Consider the following 17,318-nt stretch of genomic DNA (forward strand, 5'->3'; position numbering starts at 1 on the left):
CACTGTAAGTTTCTAGCTGACTCTCAGGTGTGACAGGTGTGCCAGCAGGAAAGAGTAATAATAACCTGCATCCTGAGGTTTGTCATGCAGGATTAAAGGAGCCAGGCTTTGTTCACACAGCTAGGATTGTATTTTACACTGACCCTGGGTCAGTATAAGTATCATACAGTTTAAACGAAGCACTGAAACTTGCACATATTTATTACAGATACATTGAAGCTAATCGAGATATTTACTGTCAGTCTGTGGCTGCGATTAATCACTTTACTGGAAACTTTATTAACTAGTAACTTCATCAGTCATGACAGAAGCTAATATTTCTGTCCTAACATAATAGCTTTACTCCAATATAAGCTAACGTTTACACCGTAACTTTAAGCTAGCACCATAAAGACGGTAAAACACGTAATAATATCTACAAATGCATCTTAAAGCTGTTATATTAGCACTCGGTGTATTACTAACATAACCACATTAACATTATTGACACTCGCTGACGTTTAATAGTCATTCTATAAATGCTGTCCGTTTAAATGGTCTTACCTGTAACACTGCTGTATCCACCGGATTCCAGCCGGAGTGAATTCTGGAGTCTTCCCACGCTCCTGTTAGTGATCCTCCATCTGGATGGATGATAACAACCTTCTGAACAATCTAGCAGGTGGAGATGGCCCATATCTATGGGACTGATTTCTGCTAATAACTCCTGTATGGACTGATAACATCCGAAGCGGGTGAATAAAGTCACCCAGTCGCTAGCTGTGCCATTACCCAGCATACACCACTCCCTCCATAAATGCAATAAACGATACAAAAGTAATGGCCTATAATTAATTTATCTGCTGTATCTGCTGTTTCTCAGATAGTTGCTTACATTATAAAATATATTGTGTTCTGTATACGTCACTACAATGTGATTTCGGAAATGTATAAATATATGGACAACAGGCTCTTCCGCGGCAATCTCTTGTCGTCAATAAACAACGTTTAAGGAGATCTATAGTATTCAATAGGAGGACCCTGCACGTCAATTCTGGAGGCGAGGGGGGTACCCTGCGCGTGAAGCAGAGGGAGCCTGACCATGCGTCACACATTTGACGAGTTGGGAATGAGAACGTGTTGGTCAGTGGCACAGCTCCTATATAGCCGTTCTTCTCTTCAGTAAATTAAAAACTTGTGCACCCAATTCTTGCTTTTTAAAGTCATTAAAGATACATACTGTACAATCATACCACTCAGTAAAAGAACAGTTAAGAGAAATCATTAAAAACCCAAATTCCCATAACACTCATACCCATAAAGAGTGAATCTAAACTTCTCACCAGACCTGTACACTGGATGACGTCACAGTGGCTGAGCCCATCCATGCTACTATCATCTAGCGGTTGCTAGGCAACAGTCATTCAAACGTCGGCGGGGCTTGGCAATTATCAAAGGGAGGTGGGCGGGGCCTATAGAACACGAGCCCATAAATATACCTCCAGAACTCCATAAACATCTGCGATTTAGTTCAGAGTGCATTCATGCATCAGAACAGCGAGCAACATTCAAACACATTTAGTTCACAAAGAGCAGACATACCTGCCACAACATCAATCCCCCAGCAATTTGTTTCCACTTCTCCAATTCAGAGTCAAAGAAGTAGAAATACAACCTTAATCATGACAACTCCACACAGTTACTCCTCAGTGGAAACATGGAAGTCCATAAGCGACTACTTTTTTGGTGCAATTGTACCACAGTGGCGATCTCTGCAGTTAAACCCAGAGTCCTGCAACACTAAGCTGCCTTCCACTTTGTTAAAGGACATGTTGAAACTTTGCTCCATGTTAGTGGATGCAACAGAGACAACCATGGAGAAGGGAGCTCCGGTGTCCACACAGACAGAGGAGTGTCTTCAGACAGTGGACGCTGATTCCCATGAGAAAACAGAGGTAACAGGAGCAAAGGAAAGCATCGTAACAGAAATATCTGTAGACAACTGCGGTGATAATAAAAAAACAGAAACTCCAGAACTGGAGACAGAGGCCAGTGCATGTCTTCAGCATGAGGACACACAATCCCAAACCACAGCCACAGCAGAACCAAGAAAGAGCTGTATGAAGAAAAAGTCCACAGCTGATACAAAAGACTTGGACAAAATAGAACCTTGTCCCATGAAAAAGCCTGCAATGCCAGCTGCATATGAGTCAGACGTTGATAACCGCAAGGAAACAGAGGCAAAAGGAGCAAAAGACAGCATCCTGAAAGAAATATCTGTAGACAACTGCGGTGATAATAAAATAACAGAAACTCCAGAACTGGAGACAGAGGCCGGCAAATGTCTTCAGCATGTGGACACACAATCCCAAGCCACAGCAGAACCAAAGAAAAGCTGTATGAAGAAAAAGCCCCCAGCTGATACAAAAGACTGGGACAAAATAGAAGCTTGTCCCGTGGAAAAGCCTGTGATTCCAGCTGTACATGAGTCAGAAGTTGATTCTTCTTCTGTCATCAGTCTGGCATCTGATGATCTGTCTGCAGAAAAAATGTATGTTTATGCAGTTATTCAGTTGGTAGTTTCACGGGCCTTAAAGAAAGTCTCCTCTAAACACAAAGACTCCACATGGATTCTCACTCCTAAATCCAACTGTCATCGTCTGCTTGAGAAAATCTGGCCTGAAATTGAGGGAAAACATTTGGATCTATCTCCAAAGAGGCTGACCAGTATTGAGAAAGCCATTTTCACCAATCTTTGTAAAGCACATAAGTGCAAGGAAAAACATTTGATTTCAAGTCTGAAGGAAGAGCTTGAGGACGATATTACTGTCCCAACATTCACCAAACATCTGCTGGCATTACCCAAAAGAGTACTCACTTTATCTAAAAACCGAGACGAGTACAGAGAACTTGTGGAATGCTTTGCTAGAGATCTGGTTATGCACGCAATGAGCAACATAAAGGGGTTGAAGAAATGGCGTCCAGCTGAAGAAGTTATACAGAGGCTTACCGAAAAATTCTGGGCTAAAATTGTGTCCCAAAATCTTGAAATCTCCTTGGAGAACATGGAAGATCTCACTGTGAGAGTATACAATGAACTCCGGGAAAAGTGGAGAGGTGCTGACAATGTCCTGGGGTTTATGAATAATGGAAATCCAAGACTTGACAAAATGATTGTCAGAATTTTCAAAAGTAAGGCCCCATTGAGAAGACCAAATATCTTCTCTAGGATGTTTTCATGTGTACGCTAAAGTTTACCTGAAACATGGTGGCGTTACCAAGATTACTCACTTTATTTAAAAGCCCAGAAGAGTAACAAGGACTTGTGGAACTGTTCACTAAAGATCTGATTATACCAGCTATAAGCAACACAAATTAGGCAGCAAAATTGCCTCAATGTTTTTTTTTGATGTGCATGCTGAAGTTTACCTGACACCTGCATCTGATTGTGCAGGTGTCGGGTATCTGAGTCTTAATCTGACTGACTGTTAAAATTGGGGATTCTAAACTACAACAGACTGGCAACAACATAATTGGCAATCAGACCAGCCTGGATAATAATCATTTTACAACATGAAATTATTACCAACAAATAATAAAGAACAAAAAAATAAAAAAAAAAGATCTTCATTTTGAGCTTTGTTTTATTTGTCTTCAGATTGTGTATACATTTTCAGTTTAGGCCTTTTGTTCTCCTCCGTAAATTAAAAACTTGTGCACCCAATTCTTGCTTTTTAAAGTCATTAAAGATACAATACTGTACAATCATACCATTCAGGTAAAAAAAACAAAAAAAAAACAGTTCGGCTAAATCATTAAAAACCCAAATTCCCATAACACTCATACCCATAAAGAGTGAATCTAAACTTCTCACCACACCTGTATGATTGCACATTTGTCAAGAAATTACTATTCCTGTTACCAATTTTGCCCAGCAAAATATATGTGGAGGGGCCAAAGACTTTGTACATTACCATACACAAAACAAAACTATGATTTGTTTAAGGTCTGTCAATATCAAACATTAAAATAGTTGACAGCAAAGGGTCCACAATTAAAAAGTTTTTCTAGCAATACAAAGTCCTGTGTCACCTCTAAGGTTCAAACATGTAAAGTGAAACACACACTTGTTTCATAGCACATGAAAATAAAAACAAACAAAATATTAAATCATGATACATCCTAAGTGCAGAGCCAGCACTGGATAGTTCAGGTGTACTATAATCAAGTGGTAATGTAAAAAGTAAACTTATATACATAAATCTAATACACAGAACAAAGTTTAAAACATCTGAAGAAACTATTCCCCAAACCCAGCTGTGTAAAAACACTGGACAAAGGAACATTAACTTACACGTTACAATGTGCATTAAATGTGCAGTTACTAAAGAAGACGAATGAATTAGGAACGTGTTGATAGTTATTGGATCTTTTGTAAGTACTTCAGTAATAACTTCACACTCGATAATTTTCTTTTTTTCCAAGTGTTTGAATTAGATTTAAGAAGAAAGAGACAATTATGAACGAATGATTACATAACAATTCAGCCCTAGTAACTATTTTTGAATTCTTTCTTTCTTCCACACTTGTTCTTTAGTAACTACACTCCATGGTGTGGAATGCATTTTGTATCCTAACCCTGGATGACCTGGCAACAAAATAAAGTTAAGTCAAAGACCACATGCAGGCTGACTGACCGTTACTGAATAAAACTTCAGTATCTTACCTCCTTAGTGTGAAATGTATTAAAAAAGATATTACCTCAAGAAGAACTGCTAAGATACCAAGAACATACCCACAGAAACAAACAAGAATGCTATTACCAATATTTTTATCTGTACGATATCAATGGTCAGATATTGCTTTTTTTTTCTAGTATGAATATAAAAAGAAATAAATTAAATAATAACTGAAGTGTATGCAGTGACTTTTAAGATGACTTTATTGACCAAATCATGGTCAAATCACAGCAGTGGGTCACTTAAAAAAAAACCGGTATGAGAACAGGTTTTGTTATCACGAACACTTTTCTGCCCATTGTTTCAGCAAATTATTCTTTAAAGCATGAACCCCAGGCAGAGCACTGAGTACCAAGACCCATGAACACCTTTTGAATTACTTCAAAAGTGTACCTTAAGTCCTTTAGATGATCCAGGTTAAGTGCATAGATGAGTCCAAGCAAAAGTGCAACTGCAGTTGAGAAGTCACAGACGTCATTGAGGTCAATCTGATCCTCAATCACCAGGGCAATGCTTCTGTTGGACTTGAGCAGATGGTCCCAAATTACTGACATTTTTGTGTCCAAGGCTCCAAGTTTCTTCTAAGTTATGATGAAAGGGCTTTTACAATTTTGTTTTCTTTTAATTCTTTACCAGAAATATTTTGTTCACAATTTAAAAGAAACTAACGGTGTGTTCACACCGGACGCAATAGAAGCGACCAAAAAGCGCCACACGCCCCTAGCTGGTCGCTCGCACATTCGCACCTCGAAGCGCGTTCAAAGCAAACTGGTCGCACTTTCAAATATGCAATTTTCACGTGCGTGAACCGGAAATGTGGGAGGAAGTAGTGCCAGACAGTATGTTTGCAAGATGGCAGCTGTCGATCTAGCGTTTGAGGAGAGAGTCTCCCTTCTCTATTTACTGTGGAGAGCAGAGCAGCGGCATAAAGGACGTCCTCACCGTACCTGGGTCCATCAGGTCCTCCACGAGTGTGAGCAGTTTGATGAGTTTCACCACTTGCTCCACAAGCTGCGTCTGGCTGACGGCCACTTTCAGCGGTACCACCGTCTGTCCCTCACCCAGTTTGAGGAGCTGCTGTCCCGCGTCGGTCCAAGCATCGCCCGCCTAGACACCAACTACAGGTGCTCACTCCCACCTGCAGAGCACCTGTCCATCTGTCTGCGGTTAGTAAAAGTTTATAATATGTGAGTGGCGCGGGACGTGCTGTGGTGGAGTCATCAGGCCTGGGTGTCCGGGTGAGGAAGCTGTTCATGGCTCACTTCTCGACAGAGAGAGCGGGGCCTTTGCAGCCACAACGGCTCTTTTAAGAGCCACCCACAAACCTCTCAAGAGCTTTCCTGTCTAAATAGTTTAACCTCTTTATAATGTTTATTTTTTTTTATTCCTGTCTCTGTATAGAAAACAGCTGGTGTCATGTAACTCAGGGTGATAAGCCACGGTGTTTATCAGTATCCATGTCCTGCTGATGCTGTGACTCCATTCACTCAGTCACAGCATCACTGACACCCGTCACCTGATTGGTTGTAGTGGCGCGACTTGTCGCTGGAGTTCCGATTTTTCCAACTTGAGTGGCAGATGCGATAAGCGCGAATGCACAAAATGCACCACATAAAATGCAGTGCATATTTTACTTCATGCTTCAAACGCATCAGTCGTGCTAATTGTTCGCGCAAATCAGGCAGAAAAGGGTTTTTACGATGCAAATCTGCTTCTGAAGTTTCGCGGGACCCCCAGTCGTAGGGCTGTTCGATATAACGATATATATCGGATGACGATATAAAAACGTCTATCGTTTCATTTTACGCTATCGTTTGTTTCGTGGTGTCGCAAAATAAACTATTTACGGCAATATTTTTTCATCGTTTTGATGGTCACTGTAGTGGCTATATTAATTTCTTAAAGTTCTCTCTTTCTCTTATATTTAATATAACCACACTACAGACCGGACAAGCTCCTGTTTTTATGCGTTGTGGTTAGCAACAACGATGGTAACGGCATCGCGTGTCCGCTTGTTTATGTTCCACATAAACCTTTCACAATAAAGCTCAAGATCCTGTTGAGACTTTTCAAAATAAACTGAATCACGTGAAAGAGCAGATTATTTACGGATGAGAAGTAAAAAAGAGCCGCCAGGTGCTCTTTTTTACTTCAAATACTTAAAATAAACCTTAGACTAAAACGTTAGAACAGGCTTTGCCCCGCAGCACGCCGTGTAATAAATACAAAGAAAACGGCGGCCGTTACAACTTATGTCTAAAAATGTATAGTTTCATGCATCGGTTAAAACACTGGACTCCAGGTACATGGCACAGCTGGAAACACTTCCCGCAAGACGAGCTGCCCGAGATTCACAGAATTTACAGAAAATGTTACATTTTTGTGATTTATATCGTTATCGGACGATAGAATTCTTATATCGGGATATGAGATTTTGGTCATATCGCACAGCCCTACCCAGTCGTGCTTCATCGCGCTTCTTGTTGGAGTCAAATTGTTGAATGTTGTCATTGTGTTTCTTAAATTTGTAAAGTCTTAGTTCAAGCAGCATGATCAAAGACATTCCTTTGTCTCTGGCTACCTCTCCAGCCACTCTGGTGCTGAGGGAGGCTTTATTATAGGCACCCCCCCCCCTTTGCTTGAGAATAGAAAAATTGTGGTGGAAAGACGGAATGGGGGAGAGCACCCGATCAATCATCCAGGTAAGGAAAACCCAAAAATTGATTCTGTGCATCTGGACGCAACGTTTTCAGTGGAGAAACGTTTCATCACTCATTCAGTGGCATTTCTCCCACTGGAAACGCTACGTCCAGATTAAAAGAATCAACTTTTTGGGATATGGAGCAGGGTTTATTGCCCTTGAGAGAGGTCAGCGCTCTCCACGTTCCCTTTAAGGTTACTGTAGTTACAGACAATTGCAGCAGTGAAATTCTGGTTTGCATTTCTACTTTTTACATTCACTGGAAACCTCATCTATAACATCTGATTAGAAAATTACCTCATGTTTAACATTTGGCTGGAAAAAATAAATAAAAGAAGTAATGAAAAATGTGAGGGCTGATTTGAGTATCCTGTCTCTTCCAGTGCGTAGTTCCATATCAAATCTAACTGAGGCACCAGCTATACCACATTTCTCTCTTACTTAATGATGACCTGTTCATCAATGTGATCTGGCTTATGTGAACTCGCACTACGCCTTAAAATCTTGGAGTCTCTGTAAAATTTAAGAATCGTTCTCCTAACTATTCATGCCCCATCTTATCTTAAAGATCTCACAGTACCGTATAACCCCAGCAGAGCACTGAAGCTCCTCTCCATCTTTCCTCCAGAACATCACGGCTCTTTGAGGATAGAAACCTGTAGCGTGGCAGCTGACTGGAGAGGAGGGAGTCTTCTGGAGGAGAGAGACTGAGGGAAGAACTGCAAAGAGAAAGTAAAAACAGACACATGTTAGATTCTGAGTTGTAATCTACCTTAGAAAAAGAAAGCCATGTTACTTTTTTTCTCTTAGTACATCAGATTATGTGATCTCATCATCCCATTCTTTTAGCAGTGTGGTGGGTAAAATAAATTAAACTGAACATAACATTGATATGTACTCTAAATTCCACTTTGGACTGGATTTTAACAACGATTTATACGGAACAGTTAAAGGCCACAAACCTTGGTTAGCAGTTATATTTTTGACAAGTTAAGTCCTTGTTCCTTCCTCTAAAGGACCTTGAAAAGCTTATCCACGCATTTATTACATCCAGATTGGACTACTGTAACTCCCTCTACTCGGGCCTCCAACACTCTTCTCTTTACCAGCTTCAGTTAATTCAAAATGCAGCTGCGCGTCTTTTAACAGGTACGAGAATCTATGAACACATAACTCCAATTTTAGCCAAATTACATTGGCTCCCTGTTAAATATCGCATAGATTTTAAAATTCTTTTGTTCACTTTTAAAATTCTGAATAATTTAGCGCCCAGCTGTCTTTCTGAACTACTCCACTTATATAATCCCAACAGAGCACTTAGATCGTCCAATCACAGGCTCCTAGCACAACCTAGGTCTCGAATGAAGTCGAGAGGTGACCGGGCCTTTGCATCCGTGGCACCAAGACTCTGGAATAACCTCCCTGTTCATATTTGTACTGCCGAGTCTATCCAGTCTTTTAAATCACGTCTTAAAACTTATCTTTTTACTTTGGCTTTTGATTCTGACTAGTTGGCTGGTCTAGCTTGTTGTGTTGTTACCTATTGTTTGTTGTCCTCTTTTATTGTTTGTTTTAATTGTCTCATGCTTTTACTGACTGTGAAGCACTATGGTCAACACTGTTGTTTTAATATGTGCTATATAAATAAATTTTGATTTGATTTGATTTGTTAACCAGTAGGGAGTATTGCAAAGATAATGAGGAATGATTAATGATGCTGCTTCTCCTGTGTCTGTAAATCAAAATATATATTGTGTAGAGGCGGAATATTACAGTTACAACCATTTTGGGTCCACTTATGCCTGTAGATTGAAGAGTTAGAGCAATCAATAAAACCTGTTCAGAGTAATCACCTTTATCCAATGATGAAACATTTCTGTCATAATGGCAGTGCTCTGTTCCAGTAGGACAAAGTTTGAATTGTGAAACTTGAATAATCAATACGAAAGTGCGCCAAAGCTGACAGTACCTAGTAACCCATCACCTCATTTTTATAACTAGTTTATATCTTTTTAAATTTTCTATATTTATGGTCTATTTTCTGAAAATTATAGGTAATATATTGTAACAATCAGAGGACACATAAAAATATATTTTACTTGAAATGGAAAATGTGAATGAATGTGAATGAAATCCCTTCAAATGTTTAACAGACAAGAAAACACACTTTCTAGAAAAGTTTGCAAAATGCAAAAGAACTATAGTGAATATATATAAAACACCTGTGTGTAGGGTCCTGTGTTTGTCTCTCTGGAATCAGTTTCAATGTGATTTCATGGATGCTGTTTGGAGCTACAAGGACCAAAACATCACGTTAATCCACTGATCTTGGACTGAGTTTATGTAGAAAATAACTGATCATCAGTAGCATGTTTTTTCACACCCATGTCATGTCAAAGAGAAAGGACAGAAAGAAAAGTTAAAGCTTACCTCCTTTAAATCTCTCACTTTTCTTTTTTGTAAACAGCAAATTCAGTGGCAGCTATGAAGATGAGAAGAACCAGAACAACCACTGCAGAAGTGACAGAGATCATCATGTCAGCTGGCCTTATAAAAGATGAGTAAAAAAGTAAAAAGATCCTGTTCTCACACAGAGCATGGGGTACTGTAATCTGTCTGGAAGGTCACATTATGGTTATAGAAAATCTCTCCTTTATACACATTCATGGATGTCCTTCCGTCTTTCCTCCTGAAGATCGTGGCTCTCTCAGGGTAGAAACTTGCAGCTGGCAGCTGACTGGAGAGGAGAGAGTCTTCTGAAGGAGAGACACTGAAAGAACAACTGCTGAGAAAGAGCTGTTTAAAACAAATTATTAATAGATCTTTTTAAACTGTGTAAATAAATCATGCTCCATCATCTGATGCTATTTTTTCATTGTAATAACACAGAATTAACAAGATTCTGTACCACACTGATGAAAGCAGAAAAATCCTTCCCAAGTAGTTTACATATAATGACTCTCTGCTGAAGATGCTTTGCTGAACTCATAGACTTCTGGAAAGTTGTACAAACTAAACTGTTTTCTGTAAAGTGTCAAAAAGTACACAAGTAAAAGTAAATGTAAAGCATTATTAGATTTTTCATTTGTTTCTGAGTTTCCTTTAATCACGGCATCACGTCTGGCTTTTGAGGATCATTTGGTGCTGCACTTTGACAGACACATCCTGTTTGAGTGATTTCTTGAGAACAGTTGTGACAGTAATGAAGTGATCAGGTCTGGATGTGGTTAAGAAAGAAAGTGAACTCAGCTTTACAAAGAAACACCACAGTTAAATGTTGGGGGAGCAATCCCTTTTTTTGCACAGGAATATGTAGGTTTCCTTTATTTTCAATTGTTAATAAACATCTTAATTTAGAAACTACATTTGGTGTTAACTTTTGAGATCTATTTGATCTGAAACATTTAAGTGTGACAAATATTCAAAGTGAGATCACGAGGGACTTTTAAATACAGACAGACAAAGATGCCTAACCAAGTGGATGTAGCAGTGGAGGGCAAGCCGAGGAAGATGGTTATAGTGATAGATGTTGCTATACAGAGTGACAACAACATCACAAAAAATGAACACGAGAAGCTGGAGTAATAGCAAGGGCTCAAAGAAGAGCTCGAGAAGATGTAGAGGGAAAAGGCACCAGTGTTCCCAGTGGTAATCGGAGCACTCGGTGTAGCGACCCCCAAACTGGGTGAGTGGCTCGCAGGAGATCCCAGGAACAACTTGGAGCTTGGGGGTGTTGCACACTAACAACCACTGTTGATGGCAATCTGATTGCACAGATTGCCTGATAGAAGGCAAGTTTCCTGCAAACATTCACTCTCAGAGAGATTGTCAAAGGCTTGTAAATATCTTAATATCTGATTCATAAATGCACAGATGCCATCAGTGTGAATCAATCTTTGTCAATGAGCACAACTTGAGGGAATTTGACTCAACTGGATGCCAGCTTGTTATATTCTGGTTATATTGCTATAGAATAGGATGGTTGCTGAACACAGATCTAATAGTTAAATGTGAATTTCTGCTAAACGTGATTTTCTGTAGACAGCAAAAGTTGTTTTTGACAATTAATCACAGTTAATTGCTGTATCATCAGAAAAAAGTGCACCTTGATCTTCAATCAAATAGTGATAACAGACTGACACTGTCTTATAGCAATAACATCTTATCGTCAGTGAAGTTTTGTGACAATATCATATCGTGGAGTGTCCACATCTACCACAACATATTTCAGTTAAGCAGAGCACTAAAGTAAGGTTGACTTTAATCACTTGAATATTTGGAATGAAAGATATTTAATATTATATATTAATAAGAAATAAATATTTTAAATTTTCTGTTAGGATCTCCATTAGTTATTCTCACATAACAGCCAGCATATAAAAAACAACCCAATAAAAAAAACAGAAAAAAAAACAATGAAAAAAAAAACATTCAAACATCGCATTACAGACAAGCAAAATGTGTAAATGTTCTCATTCTCTCATCTTTCCTTTTTTTTTTTTGTACTTCTCAGTTGGTTCTTCTATTTTATTCCATTTGGTGAAAATATTGTTCTTTACATCAGAACTTTAACGTTACAGGCAGCTGAACACACCAGCAGGTGGAGCTAAAGGTCTCGTGTTTCAGTTCTTACAAATAGTGCAGAAACTGATCCTGTGTGTTTGTGTATGTGTGCGTGCATGCATGCCTTCAAATAAATTACAAGAATTAATAATGCTCCCACAGATGTGACTCTGAAAGAGTTCATGGCATGGAAGTAAATAGAAAACTAGTAAACTTGCATTTATTAAATAGAGATGGGTTTGTTTACATATTTACTACAACTTCATTTCATTTGCATGAGATGTTTAATATCTACAGCTGTTCAATAGAAAGAAAAAACTTAGAAGGCATTCAAGCTTCTGATTCATGTCCATCACTGTTTCTCTTTTTCCTCAGGCTCATATGGAATTCAGAAGTTCTGTGAGTTTTTTTCTGTTTAAGTGAAGCAGGTCTCAGCATGTTCAGACAGAGCTGCTAGGACAGGAATGTTGCTGATACGCATCTTACTGCTGTGGAAACAAACGGTTTGATGATTGTATAAGAAGAGGAACAAGTGACTTTAGTAGACTGCTTCTGTTAGGGACTCTGTCAGAAGCTGAGACTGCAGATAATCTTCATTTTCTTCTAATCTGCCCATCTCACATTCACATGAATTGGCTGCTTCTGCATCACAGATTTAAAGGTTTCGTCGTGATGATTTTTTACTGAAATTCAATTGCTCAGAAACATTTTCTCTTAATCTGACATTTAAATAGTGAAATAAAACAAATCCTCACCACAATCGTTTTGTACATGTTCACTTTCAAGGGTCATCCCAGGATTTTTTAATGGGGTATCGCAGTGAAAAAAAGCAATATGAATGGCCCACAGGACATTAGAATATTAATAATATTTATATGTAGATATGTATTATGAGAAAACGTTGGTTTGTTTTTCTGTTTTATTTGCAGCTGTGTGTCCTCGTGCATGTGTATTACAGGAAAAGTGACTGCACGAGAATTTAGACATTGTGTTTAGACTCTTAAGTAAAATTTATACTCCAACTTTAGCAGTTCAAAAGTTTTAGCATCAGTATATCAACAAATTAAAATACTTGTATTCACCATTTTACTGTTGCAGATATTTATGATGCCCACCATACAGAAATGCCAAAAAGATACACACAAAGTGGCAAACTGACAGCCACCATCTGTTTTTCAATTCAATTCAATTCAATTCAATTCAATTTTATTTATATAGCGCCAAATCACAACAAAAGTCGCCTCAAGGCGCTTTATATTGTACAGTAGATCGCACAACAATAGATACAGAGAAAAACCCAACAATCATATGACCCCCTATGAGCAAGCACTTTGGCGACAGTGGGAAGGAAAAACTCCCTTTTAACAGGAAGAAACCTCCGGCAGAACCAGGCTCAGGGAGGAGCGGGGCCATCTGCTGCGACCGGTTGGGGTGAAAGAAGGAAAACAGGATAAAGACATGCTGTGGAAGAGAGACAGAGATTAATAACAGATATGATTCAATGCAGAGAGGTCTATTAACACATAGTGAGTGAGAAAGGTGACTGGAAAGGAAAAACTCAATGCATCATGGGAATCCCCGGCAGCCTACGTCTATTGCAGCATAACTAAGGGAGGATTCAGGGTCACCTGGTCCAGCCCTAAATATATACTTTAGCAAAAAGGAAAGTGTAAAGCCTAATCTTGAAAGTAGAGATAGTGTCTGTCTCCCGAATCCAAACTGGAAGCTGGTTCCACAGAAGAGAGGCTTGAAAACTGAAGGCTCTGCCTCCCATTCTACTTTTAAATACTCTAGGAACAACAAGTAAGCCTGCAGAGCGAGAGCGAAGTGCTCTAATAGGGTGATATGGTACTACAAGGTCATTAAGATAAGATGGGGCCTGATTATTTAAGACCTTGTATGTGAGGAGCAGGATTTTGAATTCAATTCTGGATTTAACAGGAAGCCAATGAAGGGAAGCCAAAACAGGAGAAATATGCTCTCTCTTTCTAGTCCCTGTCAGTACTCTTGCTGCAGCATTTTGGATTAGCTGAAGACTTTTCAACGAGTTTTTTGGACATCCTGATAATAATGAATTACAGTAGTCCAGCCTGGAAGTGATAAATGCATGAAGTAGTTTTTCAGCGTCACTCTGAGACAGGATATTTCTAATTTTAGAGATGTTGCGCAAATGGAAGAAAGCAGTCTTACATATTTGTTTAATATGTGTGTTGAAGGACATGTCCTGGTCAAAAATGACTCCAAGGTTCCTCACAGCATTACTGGAGGCCAAGGTAATGCCATCCAGAGTAAGAATCTGCTTAGATACCATATTTCTAAGATTTTCAGGGCCGAGTACAATAACCTCAGTTTTATCTGAATTAAGAAGCAGAAAGTTAGCGGCCATCCAGGTCTTTATGTCTTTAAGGCATTCCTGCAGTTGAACTAATTGATGTGTGTTACCTGGCTTCATGGATAGATAGAGCTGCGTGTCATCTGCATAGCAGTGAAAATTTATGCTATGTCTTCTAATGATGCTGCCTAAGGGAAGCATGTATAATGTAAATAGAATTGGTCCTAGCACTGAACCCTGTGGAACTCCATAATTGACCTTAGTGTGTGAAGAGGACTCTGCATTTACATGTACAAATTGGAGTCTATTAGATAGATATGATACAAACCACTGCAGCGCAGTACCTGTAATACCTACAGCATGTTCTAATCGCTCTAATAGGATATTATGATCAACAGTATCGAACGCTGCACTGAGGTCTAGCAGGACAAGCACAGAGATGAGTCCACTGTCAGAGGCCATAAGAAGATCATTTGTAACCTTCACTAAAGCTGTTTCTGTGCTGTGATGAGCTCTGAAACCTGACTGAAACTCAAATAAGCCATTCCTCTGCAGATGGTCTGTTAGCTGTTTGACAACTACTCTTTCAAGGATGTTTGATATGAAAGGAAGGTTGGAGATTGGCCTATAATTAGCTAAGACAGCTGGGTCTAGAGATGCTTTTTAAGTAAAGGTTTAACTACAGCCAGCTTGAAGGCCTGTGGTACATAGCCGATTATTAGAGATAGGTTGATCATATTTAAGATCGAAGAATTAATTAATGGCAGGACTTCTTTGAGCAGTTTTGTAGGAATGGGGTCTAAAAGACACGTTGATGGTTTGGAGGAAGTAATTATTGAAGTTAACTCAGAAAGATCAATTGGAGAAAAAGAGTCTAACTTAACATCAATGGTACTAAGAGTAGCTGTAGATAATATTACATCTGTGGGATGATTATTGGTAATTTTTTCTCTAATGATAAAAATTTTATTTGTGAAGAAGTTCATGAAGTCATTACTAGTTAACGTTAAAGGGATGGTTGGCTCAGTAGAGCTCTGACTTTTTGTCAGCCTGGCTACAGTGCTGAAGAGAAACCTGGGGTTGTTCTTATTTTCTTCAATCAGTGACGAATAGTAAGATGTTCTGGCTTTGCGGAGGGCTTTCTTATAAAGCAGCAAACTATTTCTCCAGGCTAAATGATGATCTTCTAAATTTTCCAGACTGAAGTAAAAACAGATAATCAGCAAACTACCTACAGTACAGTGCAAAAGTCTTGACTCACCCCACATTTGTTCTACGTTGCTAGGAACAGTGGAAATAGGTACAGTGATATACTGAAACATATACTGTATATGCATTTATATTTACATAAGGCAATATTACAAGCTTGAAAGTCAAGTCTTCAGGAATAGTTCTTCAGACTTCTTGAAGTACATTCAAAGCTCTTCTTTGGATGATGGCTACATTTTTCTTCCCCTTCTCCAGTTATCCTATACATACTTATATTTTTTAAGGTGACACTGCTCCAAGTAACTCAAGCTGATGGAAAAGAGCTCAGTTGGCTTAAATGAATTTTGTTAAATTATTCATTTATCAGGCATTTAGAGTCACATGAACATCTTTGAGAAATAAAGATTGGAGTTAATCAAGCTCACAGACTTATTTCATCCAGTTTTCTTCAGCAGGTTTTTTGTTTGTTTAGTTTTTTTTTTTCTCAGTTCATAGTTTCCGTGTGTGTAATGTCCCTGATAGTTTCAGTTTACCTTCTCTGTCATATACAGCAAGTGCTGCTAAAGCAAACTCTGACATTTGGACATGTAGGCAAGGCAGAAAAAATGTTTAACAATGTATCAAATAACAGAGTGAATTTGGATAGCAGAAAAAATGTGTTTCGGTTGAAGTGCTTTATGAGATAAAAAGCAAAATAAAAGTGGTGTGAGGGTGTGTAGGCGTCCTTGTTTCTACAAACCTGATCCAGTCACTCATTTGCACAGAACAGTCAGCCAAACATCAAGTGCAGCTGACTCACTCTCCCTCACATGAACAGTGGTTCATCCACAGTCTTTGTTCCTTCATCACAGTGTTTTTTGTTTTTGTGAAAGATGAGAAGATAAAACAGATGAACAGAAACATCTATGTCCTCAGTAGAAGTGTGATAATAAGATGACTCTCTCTAAACTCTCTACATTAAAGGGAAGAACGTCATTAGTCCTGAATAGAAGAAAACACATGAGGATCCAGTGGTGGGGGAGGAGGGGGTCTCCAAAAATGTAAAATACAGTAATTGAAAAAAAAAAAAAAAAAACCATCTTGAAGAACTGGGTCTGCTCTGTGAACTCTTGAGTTTTATAGTAACACATGAACCAATTTCCCACATGATCCAGAATCAGTTAATCTTGCAGCAGATTCTCTGAGGAGGACTAACACCTGCAGTTCAAGGATAATTCAGGAACCAGTGGTCCTATAGTCTCTGAAGCTTGTTAGAGTATTTATTATTTGTCACCGCTGTCAGTGCAACATTTATAGAATAATTATAAACTTCTAAACTTCAACTAAAGTTCAGAACTTAAACACATAACCAGAATTAAATACCACTTCTGCTCAGTGCTATTTTCCCGGCTGTGCGATGTAACTTCAATATTTAATAGGAGATAATCTCATAATGCCGCAGCGCAAAATGGTGATATTTAAAAAATTTTAAAATACTCTGCTTCATTACAGTTGTAGACATAAGACAAAGAAAAGAGTCTGCTTTGATGATGACATTTTCAACTTTCCCACAGCATATCAACCCTGTTTTACCCTTATCTGTAAATCTCAGCATAGAGGTAACTTTTACATTTACTGAGATCAGCAGCAGATGGTCAAATATGAGAATCAATAAATATGTAAAAATGACTTCTCCGTCATGGGTTTTACAGTATCATGAATCACAGGTTCTATATTGTTAATGATGGTTAGGTCATTCACTGCATCATTCACAGTGAAGGATATTGAAGGTGGGAACCTCACGGGGTGTTGTCGC

At 38.8% G+C, this 17,318-nt stretch overlaps 1 protein-coding gene across 4 annotated transcripts; it reads left to right on the forward strand.

The window, feature by feature from the left end:
- The first annotated feature begins 926 nt into the window (after positions 1–926).
- LOC112843551 (uncharacterized) lies at positions 927–10,782 on the forward strand. 4 transcript variants are annotated; one of them, XM_025902433.1, is made up of 4 exons: positions 927–5,884; positions 7,988–8,151; positions 9,887–9,988; positions 10,115–10,782. In XM_025902433.1, exon 1 carries the CDS (start codon positions 1,524–1,526, stop codon positions 3,228–3,230), a length of 1,707 nt encoding a protein of 568 aa, XP_025758218.1. In that variant the 5' UTR covers positions 927–1,523; the 3' UTR covers positions 3,231–5,884; positions 7,988–8,151; positions 9,887–9,988; positions 10,115–10,782. The 4 variants fall into 4 exon arrangements, with proteins under 4 accessions (XP_025758218.1, XP_025758215.1, XP_025758216.1 ...); XM_025902430.1 differs by having other exon boundaries at positions 9,887–10,782; XM_025902431.1 differs by having other exon boundaries at positions 8,048–8,151; positions 9,887–10,782.
- Positions 10,783–17,318: the final 6,536 nt, after the last annotated feature.

This window comes from Oreochromis niloticus, linkage group LG22, assembly GCF_001858045.2.
Source record: "Oreochromis niloticus isolate F11D_XX linkage group LG22, O_niloticus_UMD_NMBU, whole genome shotgun sequence".
NCBI classification, from domain to species: domain Eukaryota; kingdom Metazoa; phylum Chordata; class Actinopteri; order Cichliformes; family Cichlidae; genus Oreochromis; species Oreochromis niloticus.

Bases quoted from the DNA above. Each gene is read 5' to 3' on its own strand.
- LOC112843551 (XM_025902430.1), top strand. From the start codon at position 1,524: ATGCATCAGAACAGCGAGCAACATTCAAACACATTTAGTTCACAAAGA.